This window comes from Cervus canadensis, chromosome 8 (genome assembly GCF_019320065.1).
Source record: "Cervus canadensis isolate Bull #8, Minnesota chromosome 8, ASM1932006v1, whole genome shotgun sequence".
Lineage (NCBI taxonomy): Eukaryota > Metazoa > Chordata > Mammalia > Artiodactyla > Cervidae > Cervus > Cervus canadensis.
This window is the reverse complement of record NC_057393.1, coordinates 65,076,267-65,097,991: the sequence shown is the minus strand read 5'-3', so window position 1 is coordinate 65,097,991 and position 21,725 is coordinate 65,076,267. Positions and strand designations below refer to the sequence as shown.

The following is a 21,725-nucleotide window of genomic DNA, read 5'->3' as shown; positions in this document are numbered from 1 at the left end:
GTGCCCAATTGCTAAGTCATGTCCGACCTCTTTTGCTCACCATGTACATAGGATTTTCCAGGCAAGAATACTGGAGTGGGTTACCATTTCCTTCTCCAGGGGATTTTCCTGATCCAGGGATTGAACCCATGTCACCTGCACTGGCAGGCAGATTCTTCACCACTGAGCCACCTGAGAAGCATCAGTCAGTTCAGTTCAGTCATCAGTCGTGTGTGACTCTTTGTGACCCTGTGGACTACAGCACACCAGGCTAGTCTGTCCATCACCAACACCCAGAGCTTGCTCAAACTCATGTCCATCCAGTCAGTGATGCCATCCAACCATCTCATGCTCTGTCATCCCCTTCTCCTCCCGCCTTCAATCTTTCCCAGTATCAGGGTCATTCCCAATGAGTCAGTTCTTCATATTAGGTGGCCAAAGTACTGGAGTTTCAGTTTCAGCATCAGTGCTTCCAATGAATATTCAGGACTGATTTCCTTTAGAACTGACTGGTTGGATCTCCGTGCAGTCCAAGGGACTCTCAAGAGTCTTCTCCAACACCACAGTTCAAAAGCATCAATTCTTTGGCACTCAGCTTTCTTAAAGGTCCAACTTTCACATCCATACATGACTACTGGAAAAACCATAGCTTTGACCTGTGTTGGCAAAGTAATGTCTCTGCTTTTTAATATACTGCCTACGTCGGTCATAGCTTTTCTTCCAAGGAGCAAGGGTCTTTTAATTTCATGACTATAGTCACCATCTGCTGTGATTTTGGAGCTTAAGAAAATAAAGTCTGTCACTATTTCCATTGTTTTACCATCTATTTGCCATGAAGTGATGAGATCAGATACCATGAACTTAATTTTTTGAACGCTGAGTTTTAAGCGAACTTTTTCACTCTCTTCTTTCACTTGCATCAAGAGGCTCTTTAGTTCCTTTTCACTTTTTGCCATAAGGGTGGTGTCATCTGCATATCTGAGGTTATTGATATTTCTCCTGGCAATCTTGATTCCACCTTGTGCTTCATCCAGTCGAGCATTGCGCATAATGTATTCTGCATATTAAGTTAAAATAAGCAGGGTGACAATATACAGCCTTGACATACTCCTTTACCTATTTGGAACCAGTCTGTTGTTCCATGTCCAGTTCTAACTGTTGCTTCCTGACCTGCATACAGATTTCTCAAGAGGCAGGTCGGGTGGTCTGGTATTCCCATCTCTTGAAGAATTTTCCACAGCTTGTTTTGATCTACACAAAGGCTTTGGCATAATCAATAAAGCAGAAGTAGATATTTTTCTGGAACTCTCTTGCTTTTTCTATGATCCAACAATGTTGGCAATTTGATCTCTGGTTCCTCTGCCTTTTCTAAGCCCAGGTTGAACACCTGGAAGTTCACGGTTCATGTACTGTTGAAACCTGGCTTAAAGAACTTTGAGCATTACTTTGCTGGCATGTGAGATAAGTGTAATTGTGTGGTAGTTTGAACATTCTTTGGCACTGCCCTTCTTTGGGACTGGAATGAAAACTAAACTTTTCCAGTCCTGTGGCCACTGCTGAGTTTTCCAAATTTGCTGGCATACTGAGGACAGCACTTTCACAGCATCATCTTTTAGGATCTGAAATAGCTCAATTAGAATTCCATCACCTGCACTAACTTTGTTCACAGTGATGCTTCCTAAGGCCCACTTGACTTCACATTCCAGGATGTCTGGCTCTAGGTGAATGATCACACTATCGTGGTTATCTGGGTCATGAAGATCTTTTTTGTATAGTTCTTCTGTGTATTCCTGCCACCTCTTCTTAATATCTTCTGCTTCTGTTAGGTCCATACCGTTTCTGTCCTTTATTGTGCCCATCTTTGCATGAAATGTTCCCTTGGTATCTCTTAAGTTTCTTGAAGAGATCTCTAGTCTTTCCCATTCTTTTGTTTTCCTCTATTTCTTTGCACTGATCACTGAGGAAGGCTTTCTTATCTCACCGTGCTATTCTTTGGAACTCTGTATTCAAATGAGTATATCTTTCCTTGTCTCCTTTGCCTTTAGCTTCTCTTCTTTTCATAGCTATTTGTAAGGCCTTCTCAGACAATCATTTTGCCTTTTTGCATTTCTTTTTCTTGGGGATGGTCTTGATCACTGCCTCCTGTAGTGATCCTTCTACAAATGTCATGAACCTCTGCCCACAGTTCTTCAGGTACTCTGTCTTTCAGATCCAATCCCTTGAATCTGTTGTCACTTCCACTGTATAATCAATCAAAAGGGATTTGATTTAGGTCATACCTGAATGGTCTGGTGGTTTTCCCTACTTTCTTCAATTTATGTATGAACTTGGCAATAAGGAGTTCATGATCTGAGCCACAGTCAGCTCCTGATCTTGTTTTTGCTGATTGAGAAGCATAGAAAATAGTTAAACCAATTTTTCTCTATAACTTCCCCAACTATAATATGGCAATAAAAAAGATGTGTTAATAGATTTCAGTATGTTGCTGTGCGCATATTTTCCAACAGATCATTCAACCTGAAAAACTTATGTTGAGATCTAACTTCTATAACATTTTCATAGCCAGAATGGCATTGATCAATACTACTACCTCCAAGTCACATACACTTTGTGATCAGTTCTTGACTTCAATACAGCAAGAGAAATAAAATATTATAAGCTTTCACTTGAATGATGCTGTAATTTTCCAAAAGATTTGTGTATATTTGTGAGAAAGATGCACCACAATGAAGATAACTCTCAGTAAGTCAAATTCTCCTATCATGAAAACCCACTTAATTAAATTTCTCCACTAATTCCTTCAAGTCTAAAGAAGGAATCAAAAGCAGAACATATTGACTTATGCCTGATTTTCATTATGTCTCTTCTTAGGTACTGAACACATTGTACCAGTTCTTGCTTTTTTCTGGTGGCTTTTCAAAGATTAATAGTGCATAGTAAGATGGCTTACAAATAATCCATTTTTTGATCATTTTATTATTGCCTCCACAAGCTACTAAAACTTGGGTCTAGATAGCCCACAGGGTCAATAACTTTATTGAGAAAATATATGAAGACAAAGAACATATATAAATATTTCAACCTGTCAATGGCCAAGATCCAGATTCTAAGTTATGTTATGATAACCTAGTGAATCTCAGTATTAGCTATGAATGATCCAAATCAATAAATAATATATAGCATTCTAGATAAATCTAGAAGACTTTTCTCTATATCAAGTTATAAGTCTCTGACTTCAATTACAAGGTTTAAGACCATCAGCTAATGTTGTAGTTGGTGAGTCCAGAGTACTAAGCCATTAATAAACCATGCTTTGGCATTCTCATTCAATTTGTATTAACCTCATTTAAGGATCAAAGCCTCTTTGGAAATTATTTAATAATAATAATTATTAACAGTCTTCATCATGCCTGGAATGAACCTAAATTTATTTTATCAGTGAGCAGTTATTTAGTAAATACTTAGTATTCTACTTAATACAGATTCTATGGCTCATGTTTGACAATTGTTCAAGTTAATCCATCAAACCTCATCAGAGAGATAAAGTATGAAACAATAAAAATCTATGAATTAGGGTAAAAGGGGGATACAAATATGTTAATTCTGAATTATAAGAAACCTTATAATTATATTTCTCATAACTTACTTCACTTAGAAGTAGGTTAGCTTAAAAACATAGTTTCCTCACTCCACTGGTACTAGATGCGGACTGAGGACATCAACAGCTAAAAGAACTGTTCTCAACTCAGAATATAAATGGCAAAGTCTTCTGTTTTATAAACTTCATTTAAAAGAAAACTGAAAAAAAAATAATCCTTGCTTTGTTACTTTGCCACAATGCTTTATACATATCAGATAAGTTTGTGATTAATATCACTACAAATCTATAACAAATAATCATTACAAACCTATGCTCACTGTCAGGCAGTTACATTCTAGGTAGGAAGATGAACAATAAAGAAGATATATCAATTATCCACTTCTGGGTATTTATCTGGAGAACACAAAAATACTAATTTTAAAAGATAAAGGCATCCCTATGTTCAATGCAGCATTATTTACAATGGCCATGCCTCGGAATCAAACTAAGTGTCCACCGATGGATGAATGGATAAAGAAGATGCGGTACACACACACACACACACACATATATATAAAATGGAACATAACTCGATCATAACAGAAGGTAAAATCCTGCCACTTGTGATAACCTTGGACCTTGAGGGTATTATGCTAAGTGAAGTAATTCAGATGGAGAAAGACAAATACCAAATGATTTCATTCACATGTGGAATCTAAAAAAAACAAATAAACAACATAAAGCAAAACCAAACTCAGAACATACTAGAGGTTACCAGAGGGGAAGGGGGTTGAAGGGCAGGATAAATGGGTAAAGGGGGTTAATTATATATGGTGATGGATGGTAACTAGACTTGTAATAGTGATCACTTTGTAGTGTATATAAGATGGTGAATTATAATGTTGAACACCTGAAACTCACATAATTTTTTAGGAAAGAAAAGAAATAAATTATATAGAATGTGAAATTAAAAGACACTTGCTCCTTAGAAGAAAAGCTATGACCAACCTAAACAGCATATTAAAAAGCAGAGACATTACTTTGCCAACAAAGGTCTGGCAGTCAAAGCTATGATTTTTCCAGTAGTTATGTATGGATGTGAGAGTTGGACTATAAAGAAAGCTGAGCATCCAAGAACTGATGTTTCTGAACTGTGGCGTTGGAGAAGACTCTTGAGAGTGCCTTGGACTGCAAGGAGACTCCCTTGGACTGCAAGGAGATCCAACCAGTCAGTCCTAAAGAAAATAAGTCCTGAATATTCTTGGAAGGACTGATGCTGAAGCTGAAACTCCAATACACTGGCACCTGATAAGAAGGACTGACTCACTGGAAAAGACCCTGATGCTGGGAAAGACTGAAGGCAGGAGGAGAAGGGGACAACAGAGGATGAGATGGTTGGATGGCATCACTGACTCAATGGACATGAGGCTGAGTAAGCTCTGGGAGTTGGTGATGGACAGGGAAGCCTGGTGTGCTGCAATCCATGGGGTCACAAAAAGTTGGACACGACTGAGTGACTGAACTGAACTGAACTGATAAAGAATGTGAAATCATGACAAATGACAAAGAGAAAAAAGAGAGCAAAGAGGGATTTAGGAGATGTGTATGTGTGTGTGTGTGTATGACAGGATAAAAGGTATTTAAAATTTTAGGCTGGCCAGAGAAGGCACCCATTATCCAAAGTACATACAGAGAAGAGCGAGAAATTTATGTCACTGCTTATTATAAGCACAAAATATTGCTGCCAAATTGGTTGTTATTCTGGGTGTGAGTCAAAAAAAAAAATTCTTGTTTAGCTCAAAAAATGAAACTTCTAAAATAGATGGCAAATTCTTGAACACCATTGAGTCTATTAATTTTTGGGAAAAAAAAAACCCAGATAATTAGAAAAACAACAGTCTTGTATCACACAGGTTATGCTGTTCACATTGCTCTAGTTGGTTTTCCACAGAAATCTGAAGAACGGTCCACATTGTTCATCAGAGTAACAGATGAATAAATATGCTAATGTACTCTCTGAGGCCCACGCCACTCCCTAGCAAAGCTTCTGGTGTTTAAAGGATTGCATTTCTTCTTGCCTGATGACCTGGCAAGAAGTGTATTTAGATGTAATGATTCCTTGTTATTCACAAAAAGGCCGATTCACTGAATGCCTCACTTATCGTCCTAGCAGCAATTAGGATGTGGGAAACAACTGATCTTAGTGTCATTTCTGTGGCATATTTCCCTCCATGATTTGTTAAATAAAGTAAACAATGCAGTGTACAACATACAGATTGTAAGAATGCTTGAACTGCCCATTATTTACAGGAGAGTCTATGACCAGCCTTTCCACAGCTCAGTTTTGGAGAAAGAAGAGGCACTATGGTAAGCTATGGCTTATCACTGCTGGAAATGTGACCACAGCAGTAAAGCCAAGTGACAAAAGCCCATATGCTGGGGTGGCCTGGGTTCAAGTCCTAAATCATCTACTTACTGTGGGACTTGAGGCAAGTTTTTAATTGCTTTGTATGCCTCAATTTCCTCATCTGTAAAATGAAGATAGTAAACTACAAACATTACAGGGTTGATATAAGGAAAATGCAGGTACAACTGAAGTCCTCAAAGAAAAGTATTTGATGAAATAAGAGCTGAAATTTTTCCAAATTTGACGAAAACTATAAACCCACAGACCCCAAAACTCAAAGAATCCCAAGATAAGAAACATAAGAATGCTACATTGAGGTACATAATAAAACCATAACCAAACAGCCCTGCTAAAAACTACATTAGTGGTTCTCAACCAGGGATTACTCCTCCCCATTCCTACTCCTCTGGGGCCATTTGACAAAGACATTTTTGTTTGCCACAACTGGGTGGGGGAGAGTGTGCATGACCGGCATCTAATGCGTAGAGGCCAGGAACGCTACTAAACATCCTATAATGGAAAGGACAGCCCTCACAAAAATCAGTTACCCTGCCTAAAACATCAACAGTGCTAAGACTAAAGCTAATACTGGCCTTCCCTGGTGGCTTGGATGGTAAAAAAATCTGCCTGCAATGAGGGAGAGAAATACTAAAAACATATAATAATCAAAGTGGCTAAAACTAGCGAAAAGAGAAAATCTTAAAAACCATATCCTTATCATATTTTCTCATCCTGACAAATACAGAAAGTATATGAGATTGTAATATTAAGCATTTTTCGTAACTCACCCATCAAGGTTAAGCCAGGAACTGAGTACCAAGAAGTAAAGGTGCCCAGACCTGTAGAGCTACTTGGAGGGGTTCCCAGTACTCGTAAGTCAGTGTGACTTTTTTTAAAAAAATCAGAATTTAGGGAGCTACACAATGTGCAGTTTCTATCTTCAGCAGAAACTGAAGATTCTGCTCTGTGGTCTTCCTGATACTTAATCATAGGTAAGAAGTGGTGGGGCCAGGATTTGAACTGAAGTCTGTTTTGAAAATGCATCAAAATAATATTAATAATACAAAATATAAGACCATAAATGTGCTTTCAGTTTATTATTTTGGGTCTTCATAACAAGTTAGTACATATCCATGCTGCTATAGCACTGGCCCACTACAGATTTATTCAATTACTCTGGTACTCAGGGACAGCTGTGGTAACGCGTATCAGTCTATATTTCTTCATTTTTTCTGTCAATTGGAGGGGAGAAAAGTAACAGTGGTCACAGCTATGGCAGGAACTGTGTATATCATTTACTGAGAACTGTTATAGTTTTAAAAATTTTTATGGAGTACAGCTGATACATAATATTGTGTTAGTTTCTGCTATACAGCAAAGTAGATCAGTTGCACATATATTCACTCTTTTCTAGATATTTTTCCCATATAGGTCATTATGGAGTACTGAGAAGAGTTCCCTGTGCTATACAGTAGGTCCTTATTAATTATCTATTTTATATACAATTGGAGGAGGAAATAGCAAACCACCCCAGTATCCTTGCCTGGAGAATTCCATGGACACAGGAGCCTGGGAGGGCTATAGTCCATGGGGTCGCAAAGAGTCGGACACAATGGAGAGACTAACACACTTATATACAGTAGTATATATGTCAATCCCAATCTCCCAAATTCTCCCTCCTCATCCCTTCCCCACTGGAAACCATAAGTTTGGAAAACTGTTACAGTTTTATCTTTATAGATGCCTACTCTGGAGAAGGGTAGGAAGAGGTGCTTATTTTTATTTGGTTCTGTCCTCCATGGAGAAAAAAATTGAGAATCACTTCTTTGAAGTATCAGATCTCTTTGGATCAAGTTAGGTAGATTTCAATGGAATGCACACAGAGAGCTAGAGACATACACTTTTTTTTCTGAATGGTTAAAAAAAAGTCACACTAAAAGAAAATAATGCTAAGAACACTCACAGTAGCATACTAATCAACAAAACTGTTTAGCCTAGAATAATCAGAAATTCATCAGTGCTCTAAAGGAGTAAATGATTAGTTGTGTGTCTTAAGAAGTAATCTTCCAAGGTTCAAAAATGAATATTGAACACAATTAGAACAACCAAGCCAATCATCTTTAGTAGAGGAAATACTAGATATATATGTGTTTTACTGAGGAAGTATAAACATTAATGAGGGCTAAAGGAGCAGGCAATGTATAAATTATCTTGCGCTTCAAACAGTTAAAAGTAGATGTAACTTCACAGTTGCTTTTTTTTTCCTAACTTTACCTGGATACTTTATTTTCCTTCCTCTTTTTCAGGTGGTTCTATATACATGTTATAGAGTATCCAAAACAAATGAAATTTGATATAACTTATCATTCATTAACTTTGCAAACATGTTTTGTTTCCTCCTCCAATCAACTGATCTCTTTTTTATGGTCCTGTATGCTACCTGTAAGTGAATACAAAGTTCATACTTACTCGAAAGAACAGTTGTAAGGAAAATGTAGTCTGAAAAGGATATGAGTCCACATTCTCCAAGGGTGTAAAATATACTGCCTTCATCAGCAAATTTTTCTCGTTCCTGGGCAATTTTCTATTGAATGTATGGGTCCAACCAAAAGATAAAAAGAAGATATAACAGAATGAGAATATAAATAGTTAGAGATGAATGACCATTTATCTGACAGTTTTATGCTATTTATTATAAGCATTTCTCTGATGGCCATTCCAATTTAATGGATCCTTTACAGTTTTTAAGATGATTAAAATTATAAGCAAAAGATGATTTTTTTATTTGCTCCAACACTGGCTTAATGTGAGCAATAAAAAGTTTTTCAGTTTTATGAACTCCTGCCATTTAACATATAACAGGCCCACTTCAGGTCTGAATTTGTTTCTGAGTTTGAAAAACAATCAACCTTTTTCTATAGAGGTATATAAGGTAGGGAGAGAAAAAAAACAAAATGAGTTATAAATACCCAAGAAAAACAACTACTGATAAGAACTAGTGATCAGAAATGAAGAAGTTAGCAACTATTGTCAACACCCACCCAAATGCTCAGAAAATTAATTTCTGAAATATTAACTTTTACCTTATGAACCCCAAGAATCTTAGTTTTTGAAAAATAGAACAGTTTACAGAGTAAACAGCATCTCTGAAATATAATGTCAAATCAGACATACACATCAAGCTTTAGGCATGATAATTATATTTACTGTTACTTTGGTGGAGGCTCCTAAATTTTAGCTATTTGAAGAAACTATGCTATAACTTAGTTTTAACTCTAAGTATGTATTTATTTTCTTTAATCTATAAGCTCACAAAGAGAGTTAATTCTCAGGTTCAGAAACGGTCTATCTGGGAAGCAGTCTATTCCTGGGTGTTTAAGGGAAACCTGCCCTTTTTTTTTTCCTGATTCCCTACCAGACCAGAAACTTAAGAGGTGACATTGATGATACTTTCAAAAACTGAAAAGGATCCATGAAAGAGTTAGACTTGAAACTCATTTTTGTAAGTTTGACTCATTTTGGACCGACCAAAGAAATTTCAGGAATTATTCTAGGTACCAAACAAAGAGAGAGGAGGTTTTAAAAACCCAAACCAACAAAGCGCAGTCAAAGTAATAATATCATGCAAGCGCAAAATAAGCAGCAGCATTGCAAGCATAACCTTGGGAGGAGTATCATGAAAACTAAACCAACAAGCACCACCACACCATCATCCAGGTACACAGCCATCCAATAGGTTACCTCTGTCTAGTGAAGATTCCATCATACACACAAAGGAAAGAAAACTGGTTAACCAATTGAAGACATGAGTACCAAATGAATCATCATGATCTTCTTAGTAAACCCACTCAAAATAGCCTTTACTGGATATTTGCTTATAATATGAAACAGCAACGATGGACAGGCAAAAATCCACAGTTGAATGCCAACAAAGCAGTAAGAGGTTTTGATGGCAGTTTCTACTAAGGAAAGGGCTTCTCTGACTCATTTGTGATGGGCAGAAAGCCTGGTCTGGCCTAACAGCATTTAGAGATTACCTGCTTGAGCCAAAACCAAAAATGAGCCCACAGTCCAATATGTTCAATTAAGGTTAGACCTCATATCACACTTGATCTTCTACCAACAGATTAACCACAAATTTCAGACAAAAAAAGGTTATTGGATGAAAACAGAAGTAAAGTTGTTCACTGGGAAGTTAATATTTTAATTTCTCAAAAGAAAACTGTACATTTTTTAACATTTTCCAAGATACTACAAAGGAAAAGCACGTGAACAAGAAAAAAATACACAAAACGAGAACAGGCTGTCGAAGGCATACAATCTTACTTGCTAGAATAAATTTGAATAGAAGCTGAGTAACCCATATTAATTATGTAATAATCTTACAGAGAGACTGCTATAATAAAGGAAAATAAATAGTATATTGGGATCCAGAAATTGAGAAACAGACAAAAATCTAAGGACAAACTGAAAGGAAGAAACCAGGCCAAAAAAGCATATCCAACATCATTATTTTTTTTTCCCAACATTATTTTTCTAAGAATCATCTGGACCATGCTGCTGCTCAGAAGATAAAAAGACAAATCTTAAGTTTGTAACATTTAATTTTGATATAATTTCAAACTCCGAAAAGTGGAAAGAACTGTATAAGGAACTCCCATATGCTTTTCACTCAGATTAGCCAACAATTTACATATCTCCTTATTTGCTTTATCATTTTATATATCTTCTTTTACATTATATCAAAACTTGGAGACATGCCCCTTTAGACTTAAATACTTCATTAAATATTTCCTATGAACAAAGACATTCTCTCACATACTACAGTAAAAATGTCATAAAACCAGGATGCTTAACACTGACACATACTATTACTTGTAATCCATAGTCTATTGTCAAATTTAGCAAACTATCTCAATAATTTACTTTTTAGCTATTAATATTTTCCCTCTATGGACCTAACAGAAGCAGAAGATATTAAGAAGAGGTGGAAAGAATATGCAGAACTATACAAAAAAGATCTTCATGACCCAGATAATCACAATGGTGTGATCACTCACCTACAGCCAGACATCCTGGAATGAGAAGTCAAGTGGACCTTAGGAAGCATCACTACGAACAAAGCTAGTGGAGGTGATGGAATTCCAGTTGAGCTATTTTAAATCCTGAAAGATGATGCTGTGAAAGTGCTGCCCTCAATATGCCAGCAAATTTGGAAAACATAGCAGTGGCCACAGGACTGGAAAAGGTCAGTCCTCATTCCAATCCCAAAGAAAGGCAATGCCAAGGAATGCTCAAACTACAGCACAACTGCACTCATCTAACACGCTAGTAAAGTAATGCTCAAAATTCTCCAAGCCAGACTTCAACAACACGTGAATCGTGAACTTCCAGATGGTCAAGCTGGTTTTAGAAAAGGCAGAGGAACCAGAGATCAAATTGCCAACACCCGCTGGATCATCGGAAAAGCAAGAGAGTTCCAGAAAACCATCTATTTCTGCTTTATTGACTATGCCAAAGCCTTTGACTGCATGGATCACCACAAACTGTGGAAAATTCTTCAAGAGATGGGTATACCAGACCACCTGACCTGCCTCTTGAGAAACCTGTATGCAGGTCAGGAAGCAACAGTTAGAACTGGACATGGAACAACAGACTGGTTCCAAATAGGAAAAGGAGTACATCAACGCTATACATGTCACCCTGCTTATTTAACTTCTATGAGAAGCACTGGGCTGGATGAAGCACAAGCTGGAATCAAGATTGCTGCGAGAAATATCAACAACCTCAGATATGCAGATGACACCACCCTTATGGCAGAAAGTGAAGAAGAGCTAAAGAGCCTCTTGATGAAAGTGAAAGAGGAGAGTGAAAATGTTGGCTTAAAGCTCAACATTCAGAAAACTAAGATCACGGCATCCAGTTCCATCACTTCATGGCAGAGAGATGGGGAAACAGTGGAAACACTGACTGACTTTATTTTGGGGGGCTCCAAAATCACTGTAGATGGTGGCTGCAGCCATGAAATTAAAAGATACTTACTCCTTGGAAGAAAAGTTATGACCAACCCAGACAGCATGTTAAAAAGCAGACACATTACTTTGCCAACAAAGGTCTGTCTACTCAAACCTGCGGTTTTACCAGTAGTCATGTATGGATGTGAGAGTTAGACTATAACGAAAGCTGAGTGCCAAAGAATTGATGCTTTTGAACTGTGGTGTTGGAGAAGACACTTGAAGAGTCCCCTCGACTGCAAGGAGATCCAACCAGTCATCCAGAAGGAAATCAGTCCTGAATATTCATTGGAAGGACTGATGTTGAAGCTGAAACTTCTACTTTGGCCACCTGATGCGAAGAATAGACTCATTCGAAAAGACACTGATGCTGGGAAAGATTGAAGGTGGGAGAAGGGGATGACAGAGGATGAGATGGTTGGATGGCATCACCGACTCAATGGACATGAGTTTGAGTAAACTCCAGGAGTTGGTGATGGACAGGCAGGCCTGGCGTGCTGCAGTCCATGGGGTTGCAAAGAGTCGGACACAACTGAACTGAACTGAACTTTCCCTCTACTCCAGGATGTAGTCCACAGACATAAATGGCCTTTAGTTGTCATGTCTTTTTAATCTCCATTAATCCAAAACAGCTTTCTTTGCCCACCTTCATTTTTTCCTTTGGAGGTTTATTATGAGTTTCCATTGTGGTAAAATTCACATGACATAAAATTCACCATTCTATCCATTTAACCATGAAATGTGTGGGCCTTTTGAATTTGGTTTCTTTCTCAGATCTGGTTTTTGTGGGTCCATCTATGCTGTAGCAGCAATCAGTATTTCATTCCTTTTTATTGCCAAATAATATTCCATTATATATATACCATAAATTGTTTATCCATTCATGAATTAAAGGATATTTGAGTTGTTTCCACCTTTTGGCTGTTGTGAATAGTGCTACTATGTACATTCATGTACAAGTATTTGTTTTATTATCTGCTTTCAATTCTTTTGGGTATATATCTGGGAATGGAACTGCTGAGTCATATCACACATCTATATTTAAGTTTTGCAGAATGGCCAAACTGTTTTCCACAGTAGCTATATACCATTTTGCATTACTCCCAGCAATGTAAAATGGTTCCAATTTCTCCACATCCTGAGTTTTTTCTTTATTTTTTAAATTATATCCATGTTAGTGAGTGCAAACTTGTATCTTATTGTGGTTTGATTTACATTTCCCTAGTGTCTAATGATGTTGAGCATCTTTTCACGTGTCTGTTGGCCATTTGTATTATCTTCTTTGGAGAAATATCTATTCAAATCCTTTGCCCATTTTTTTGAATTGGGTTGTTTGTTTTCTGTTCTTCAGTTGTAAGGTTCTCTATATATTCTATATACTAAACATGTATCTGATATAGGGTTTGCAAATAAATTCTTTCATTCTGTTCATTGCCCTTCACTCTCCTGATTATGTTCTTTGGTGCATAGAAATTTAAAATATTGATGAAGCTCAACTTGTCTATTTTTTTCTCTTATTGCTTGTGCTTTTAATGTCATATCTAAGACTCCATCACAAAATCCAAGATCATGAAAATTTACCCGTTTCTCTAACAGTTTTGTAGTTTTAGCTTTTATATTTAGGTCACTGATCTATTTTGAGTTAACTTTGTATTAATGAGAGGTAGGGACCAAATTCATTCTTTTGCATGTGATATCCAGTTGAGCCCATACCATTTATTGAAATGATTATTCTTTCACCATCTGGTACTCTTGTTGAAGACAAATTGACCACATATATGTGAGTTTATTTCTGTAATCCCCATTTCACTCCACTGATCTGTGTGTCTATTTTTATACCAGTACCATGCTGTTTATTTTTTTTCATAATTTTTTAAACCCGTGGTAAGATGTACTGATCATAAAATTTACCATGTTAACCATTTTAAAGTGTACAATTTGGTGGTATTAAGTACAATAAAAACATTATCTAACCACCACCACTACCTGGTTCCAGAATGTTCTCATCACCCCATTTGGAAACCCCTTATCCATTTAGTCACATTCCACTGCTCCTCCCTCTAGCCCCTGGAAACCACTAACATACTTTCTGTCTTTATGGATTCATTTTTTCTGAATATTTCATGTAAATGGAACCATACCTAGTTATTTTCTTAGCAGCCACTATGTGGATTACAATTAACATCTTAAATTTACAGCAATCTAGTTTGAATAAATACCAACTTAACTTGAACAGTATTTTTAAAAAATTCTGCTCTTGTAGAGTTCCATTTTCCTTTATAGTATTTTCACAAATTACATTTTTATACACTGTGCCCATTAACATAGATTTTTTAATTACTGTCTTATGCATTTGTCTTTTAAATCACAGAGGGATAAACAGGACTTATAAACTACAAATAAAAATTGCCTTTTTTATTTACCTATATTGTTATCTTTGCTAGTGTTGTTTCTTAATATGGCTTCAAGTTATTATCTAGTGTCATTTCAGCCTTAAAGTACTCATTTTAGCATTTGGGGGTAGAGTAGTGCTACTAGCAACAAACTCCCTCAGCTTTTGTTTATCTGGGAATGGTTTAATATCTATCTCCTTCATTTTTGAAGAATAATTTTGTAGATATAGAATTCTTGGTTGACAGTTTTTTCTTTCAGCACTCTAAGTATGTCAGCCCTCTGGCCTTCATTGTATCTGAAGAGAAACTGGTTGTTAATCTTATTGTGTACAGTTTGTATGTTTTAAGTTGCTTCTTTTTTGCTGTTTTCAAGATTCACCAACTTCAGCTTTTGACAGTAATTATGTGTCTCAGTGTGGGTCTCTGATTTTTTCCTACTGGGAATTATTAAGTTTCCTGGATGTGTAGATTCATACATTTCACTAAATTTGGAACGTTTTCAGCCATTATATCTTCAAATATTCTTTCTGCCTCTTTCCTTCTCCCCTTGCCCTTTGAGATTCCTATTATACATATGTTGGTATACTTGCAGTGTCGCATAGTCTCTTAAGCTCTGTTCATTTCTCTTCATTTTTTTTTTTTTCCTGTTTTTTCAGACTGGATAGTATTAAATGACCTACCTTCACGTTCACTGAAGATTTTTCCTGTGTATTCAAATCTGCTGTTGAACCCCTTCACTAAAATTTTCCTTTCAGCCATAGGAGATGTTTAGTTCCAGAATTTCTATTTGACACTTTTTTTTTTTTTTTTTTTACAATTTGTATCTCTTTATTGTTATTAGTTCATACCTCATTCTCCTTGTTCCCCTTAAGTTCATTGGTATACTTTCCTTTAGCTCTTTGAGGATACTTAGGGCAGTTGATTTAACGTCTGTTTATAGTAAGTTCAATATCTGCACCTTCTCAAGGATAGTTCCTATTCCTTTCTTTTCCTGAGTCATACTGTATTTTCAAGCATAATTTCTTGCTGAAAATTGAACATTTTGTATATTATAATGTGGTAATTCTGGAAATAGGGTTCTCCCACATCCTCAGGGTTTGTTGTTGGTGCTTGTGTGGGTTGTAGTCATTTCTCTAATGACTTTTCTAAATTCTTTTGTAAACACTTCGTCAAGCATAGTCACTCAAATCTCTGTTTCATTACCAGCTGGTGATCTGACAGAGATTTCCTTAAGTTCCTGGATCCAAAGGGTGGGAAAGACAAACTCTAGATGCTTGCAGACTGGCTCTGTGGTGGGCATTCTTTCAATGCTTAGCCATTGTTATACCATTCTACCTTTGACTTCTTGTTTTCATGGAAGGTAAACATTAGCCAGAGATGAAAGTTTAGGGTCTGTTGAGGTTTTCCTCTTAGTAGTCATTCAGCCCTAGCATGTACATCCCCTTCCAGATTCATGACTATATTTGGTTTCTTTACAGTTTTTGACCTTGAACAATTTGAAAAGTACAGGTGAATTATATTGTAAAATATTCCTCAATTTGAATTAGGCTGGTATTTCCTCATGATTACAATCATATCTATTTGTCTATTATAAACTATAAATTTATAATGATATCTCTAATTCCATTCTAATACCACAGAGTACAATTTAGTCTTGCCCTTTATACATGTTATTCCCTTCTCCAAAGGGGAGAAAATGGATTCCCATTATCTGCAATACATTTTCTCATTTGCTCAGGCTTAGAATACAAGAAAGACAGTTTCACAATTGTTAATTATTTCTGCAAAAAACAAATGTAGAGTCCAATATTTGTTACAGTTTTAAGCAAAATCCACTTATGGTGAAATTCACAAATCTAACATACAATTCAATGAGTTCTATAAATACATATGACTAACCCAGGTACATACTATATTTGGGTTGTAGGACATTTCCACCATGCCTGATATTTCCTTTATGCCCCTCCACAGTTAATTCTCACCATATTTTTGCACCATAGATTAGTTTTGCCTATTATACTTTTGCCTACAAATGGTATCATCAACATGTATGCTTCAGTGTGCAGCTTCTATGGTTCAGCATAATGCTGGGCAGATTCATCCACACTCTATTACCAGTAACTCATTAATTTTCATTGCAGAGTAGTATAATAACTCATCAACAAAACAAAAATAATCTATGTAATTTGTTTTGTGTATTAATTTTATTGTGCATCTAATATTAAAGCACACAGTAATATCAGAATTTATTCATTCCTTTATTGATTAAACACTTAGGCATGTTTCAGATTTTGGCTATTTTGACTTTCCTCCAAGTTGTAACTCTTTTAGTTGCTATTTTACTTGGAAGTAAAGTTGAGTATGAGTTCTAGTTGCAACACATCTTTGTCAACATTTATGTTGCCACTTTCTTTAATTTAGCCATTTTAGTGGTTCTCTCATCAAGATTTTATTGAGCATTTCTCTGATGACTAATGTTTTATGCACTTTATGCACTCAGTTTATTGGCAATTAATATATCTTTTATATTGGCAATATAATGTATTGGCAATTAATAATAGGAAGTATCTATTCAAGTCTTCTGCCCATTTTTAATTGGGTTGTTTGTCTTTTTACTACTGATCATGGTATGTTCTGGATATGAGACTTTTTTCAGGGTCTCCAAAATGACCCCAATGTTTCTTGCCTTCTGGTATCCATGTCCTTATGTAGATCTAGTCTCTTCCCACATTGAATCAGGGCTGGTCTCTGTAACTAACAGAATACAGTTCAAGTGATAATGTATGACTTCTGATGCTAATGCATAAAAGGCACCTTGCTCTCCTGGAGGGAAGCCAGCTGTCATCAGAATAGAACAGTCAAGAAGCGGGCTTATGGAGAGCCTACAGAGAGAGGATCTGAGGCCTCTCAGTAACAGTACTATTTTATTAACCATTTGAGTGAGCTACATTAGAAATGAATCTTACACCTTTGGTCAAGCTAGATGACTAAGGTCCTAGCCAACACCTTATTGCAACTTAATGGAAAACCCTGAGCCAAAATCATGTAGGCAAACTGCTCCCTAATTTCTTATTCACAGAAAACATGAGATATAAGAAATAATAATTGTCTTAAGCCACTAAGGTTTGGATTTATTACTGGGTAACAGATAATAAATACAATCAAATATGTACTAAAAGTACATTCTATTAGTCTGTGGCTTATAATTTCTATTTTGTATCAACAATCAGAAGTTTTTAACCTTCATGAAATCTAATTTCTCAATTTTTCCCTTATGGTTATTGCATTTTGTATGCTACCTAATAAATTTCTGCCTATCTCCATTTCATAAAAATATTCTCCTGTTGTTTTTTTTTTAGAAGCCTTATAGTTTTAGATTTTATACTTAGGTCTACGATCCATTCCAAAAGAATTTTGTGTATAGTGAAGTAAGGTGGTAAGGTTTATTTTTTAAAATAAGGATATATAGTTGTTCCTAAGCCATTTGCTGAAAACACCTTCCTTTCTCCATTTAATTATTTTGGTACCTTTGTTAAAAATCAATTTACATATAAGTGTGCATCCACTCTTCTTTAATAGCTTCTGACTTGAGCAGCCTATTTTCTTTTGAAGGTCTTTTGATTACTAGCAAAGCATATGATTGTTTTCCAAAATATAAATAATGTAGATTGAGAGACTCTGCATGAGATGCATTTAGGGTTATAGTTTAGGTCTAATCACCTCCACCATTCAGTTCAGTTCAGTAGCTCAGTTGCGACCCCATGAACCGCAGCACGCCAGGCCTCCCTGTCCATCACCAACTCCCGGAGTCCACGCAAACCCATGTCCATTGAGTTGGTGATGCCATCCAACCATCTCATCCTGTCTTCCCCTTCTCCTCCTGCCCTCAATCTTTCCCAGCATCAGGGTCTTTTCAAATGAGTCAGCTCTTTGCATCAGGTGGCCAAAGTACTGGAGTTTCAGCTTCAACATCAGACCTTCCAATGAACACCCAGGATAGGGCAATTATAAAATTTGCACAGATAATAAAGATGTCAGTGAACAGACCTTAAATTGTATACTGATTGAGAATTACTATCAGAACATATCTCCATAGGGGCAATTTTACACTGACACTTTACAATGCTAGTTTAGTTAGTGTGATTTTCTCCTAGAGAAAAGCCCTCTAAACAAGAAAATATTTGTTTGCAGGGCTATATACAAGACTTCTGCTGTACTGAGTACAGCTATAGGGACCAGGAGAGGTCAAAAGAAGGTCAAATTGCTCTACATAATAAAAAGTTGAAGAAGACATCTGGGAGAGGAAATATAAAAGCAAAAAGGACTCTTGAAAGGTGAGCCAAAAAGGATAAGGAGATGTGACCAGAGAGGAACAGAAAGTATCAAAGTCAGGAAAACAGAGAAAAGAAAGCAGGTGAGCACATATGGGCACACATGTGTTTGAGAAAGAACACAGAATACATATTTTGTAGTAGCTCTTTAAAGCCAAGAAACAAAGATGTTTAAAGAGGACTTTTAAATTAGTCATGCTTTGTGATGTGCCCTGTGCAACAGTCTTCTATCTCTCTAGTAAAGGTCTACACTGTTTTCCCATATTTCTGGAGTTGGGGTGGGGGCAGGAGAGAGGGAATGAAGCTACATTATGTTTTCTGAGGCATCCACATACCAAAGAGTAGTTAGGTACATTTATGATTATACAACTATCTATTAACTCTTAAGAACTTATAAGTGAGTTTTCAAGAATCCAAAACTCAGACAATTCTTATAAAATTCATAACATATATTAATCACAAACACCAGAACTATCATAACACCATCATAACTGATCCATCAAATTAGTTAGGAGGAGAATCAAATAAATATGTCAAGATTTGGAAAGAAGTGGGAGTTAGCAGAAAATCAATTTTTAGACTATTCTGTGTTGCATGAATGTTTCTTAGCTGATCTTTTCAAATCAAATGCCCAATTCTACCATAAAATGATACCCTCAAGTCAAACAACAAAGCCAGAGGAGAATCTGTGAAAATATATATATTTGAGTTTAATAATGAAAAAATCTTTAAAAGCACCAAAGTATGGTGAAAATGGAAAATCAAGATTTAAAGGATAGTGGAAGGAAGGTTTTTGGTCATTTTTTCTTATTTCTAAAGTCTTCTCAATGTTTCATTTTGCAAATTGAGAATGTCAAGTAAACTGTTCCTTCGCTTAATCCTTTGGATAAAGTTTTATCTTTGACTAAATTTTAACTCACTTTTGTTCGAAGCAAATACCATTTATACACTTAAGGAGGCACAGAGCAAGTAAAACATAGTCTTCCTTAGCAGACTGATGGTAATGCTAATTTTCTCTCACTGTCTCAGAGATGGTTATTTATATTTTTTGTTACTAATGAACATTTAGTATTAATATGCATTTTTACTAGGAAAACCTATCATAATGATTTATACTTAATTCAATATAAGTTATAAATTCAATATACATAATGAACATAACAAGACAAACTAAAAGGAAGATATCTATATAAAAGTTAAAAGAAATAGAATATATTCCAATTCTATTGTAAGACCTTACAATGAGATTAAGCAACATATTAACATATCATTCAGTAAAAAAATTTATAGAAACTTATTTCATATTAAAGTTCCTGGGATTAAGATTCTAGCAACTACTTCAGTGTATATGCTGACAATTAAACAGAATTGGGTATTTTAAAAAGCAGCAGTACTTGCAGATACCTCACAAAGCACTGTACTATTTCATACGTCTTAGAAGCTGCATCTCAAACACTACTCCAGTCACCTGAACCTCTGAAAGCAGAATGCAGGTAAACTGATCACAACAGAATTTCTATTCAAGTTACTGACAAATGTTATTCCCCTTTTGGAGAACAAAACTATGCAAAATATTTCAAAGCAGTGGGCTCACTGACTTAGAAATTTAACTGTTTCACTATTCATTTACATGACCCAGTCTTAGATCTTGTATGTTTTAAAATTTAAAACACAGCAGTAGATTCAATTTCACTAGAACATTCAAATTACTGACCTCAAGTACAAAGAAATTAATAACCTCATAGGAGTCCTGGTATTGATCTCAACTGAACCATAATCTAAATCTTGAGTAAACTTAGAACAAATCAGCAATTACATGTGTACTATACTTCTCAGTTAGTCTAAAACCTCAAATTGTTTCACCAGGATGGCTTTATGCCAAAAGATTCACACTCTGGTTTCTGACCCATCACAAAAACTTATAAAGTATCTGGTTAAAATTGCAGGAGACCATCGGGAGACCTGGGACTGGGATTTCCAGACATGATTCAAACAAACTTGTTAATACTCACTGTGCTCAAACTCAGTGAGTATTATAATAGGTTTGAACAAAATAAGGCCAACAATTTTGCCTTCTAGGGCTCAACTAGATAAAGCCAAAGAAAAAAAAATAGTATCTAGGAGCTTAACCTCAATTATTTATTCTAGTTAAGATCTACTTTTCAAGTTCTATAAAGTAAACTTTTTTCTGTTGAATAGAAGTTGATGGGCTATGCCAGCAAAATAGATGCTGACACATCATCCAAAACTTCAAAACATCTCTGGTATATAGAAAATCTGATAAAGAACACAGCTTTCCTATTTAAATTAAGATGTCATCTTTTATGAGATGGAAATAACTGGATTGTTTTAATACTAACATTTCTCTATGTTGCTGAAATACATTTCAAAGCCTGCCCAAGTCCATCAAGAAGTACTTGAGGTTGTATTTCAGAAACAAAGATAATAATATGATTCTTCCAAAAGATGCAATTTTTGCATATCATTTCCAAGTGATAACAGTATTTCTACCTAAGGCTGGGTTAAGGCCAGGAAAGAAGGATGTTAGAAAGAAAGAGAAAAATCAGCAATTTCCTCATGCAATTAATGCTCACTCTTCATTGTTTAGTTGGTGCATAGATAGGTGCCAAAGCCTTGTAAGATATCAATCTTAAACAATCACACTATTCTCAATCAAACAGAAAACGTTGCACAGTTAAAATACATGTTATTCTTCTTTTATCTCATACCTGAACTTGCAGAAAGAAAGAATTTGGGGATATGTCAGATGAAAATTAAATTGAGATGTTTCTAATTTATAGCTCATGATTTCTTCTATTCCTAACTCTGTTTCCAAACTTTTCAAAGGTATTATTGAATTTGAGGCAACAAACACAAATTACTGTGCAACAAACTACAGAACGTGAATGCTTAAGATCCTGGAAACTTCACTATTGCAGAAAGCCATTCTCTTTTCAGTCCCAATTCTAGCCACTTTAGCTCTAAGAACAACTCCAAACTCCTAGAATACAAATGCTTTCC

The 21,725-nt window shown here is 35.9% G+C and overlaps 1 protein-coding gene across 5 annotated transcripts in view; it reads right to left on the bottom strand.

Annotated features, from left to right (window-relative positions):
* The window catches only part of MICU1 (mitochondrial calcium uptake 1), a 221,350-nt gene that overhangs the window by 126,569 nt on the left and 73,056 nt on the right, over nucleotides 1–21,725 (bottom strand). For 3 of the 5 annotated variants that reach the window (XM_043476629.1, XM_043476632.1, XM_043476630.1), the window contains 2 exons: nucleotides 9,708–9,713; nucleotides 8,436–8,550 (listed from right to left, as the gene is read on the bottom strand). In XM_043476629.1, the coding sequence (XP_043332564.1) occupies nucleotides 8,436–8,550; nucleotides 9,708–9,713 (121 nt within the window). The remainder of the gene's footprint in view (nucleotides 1–8,435; nucleotides 8,551–9,707; nucleotides 9,714–21,725) is intronic. The other 2 variants (XM_043476631.1, XM_043476634.1) reach the window with 1 other exon arrangement.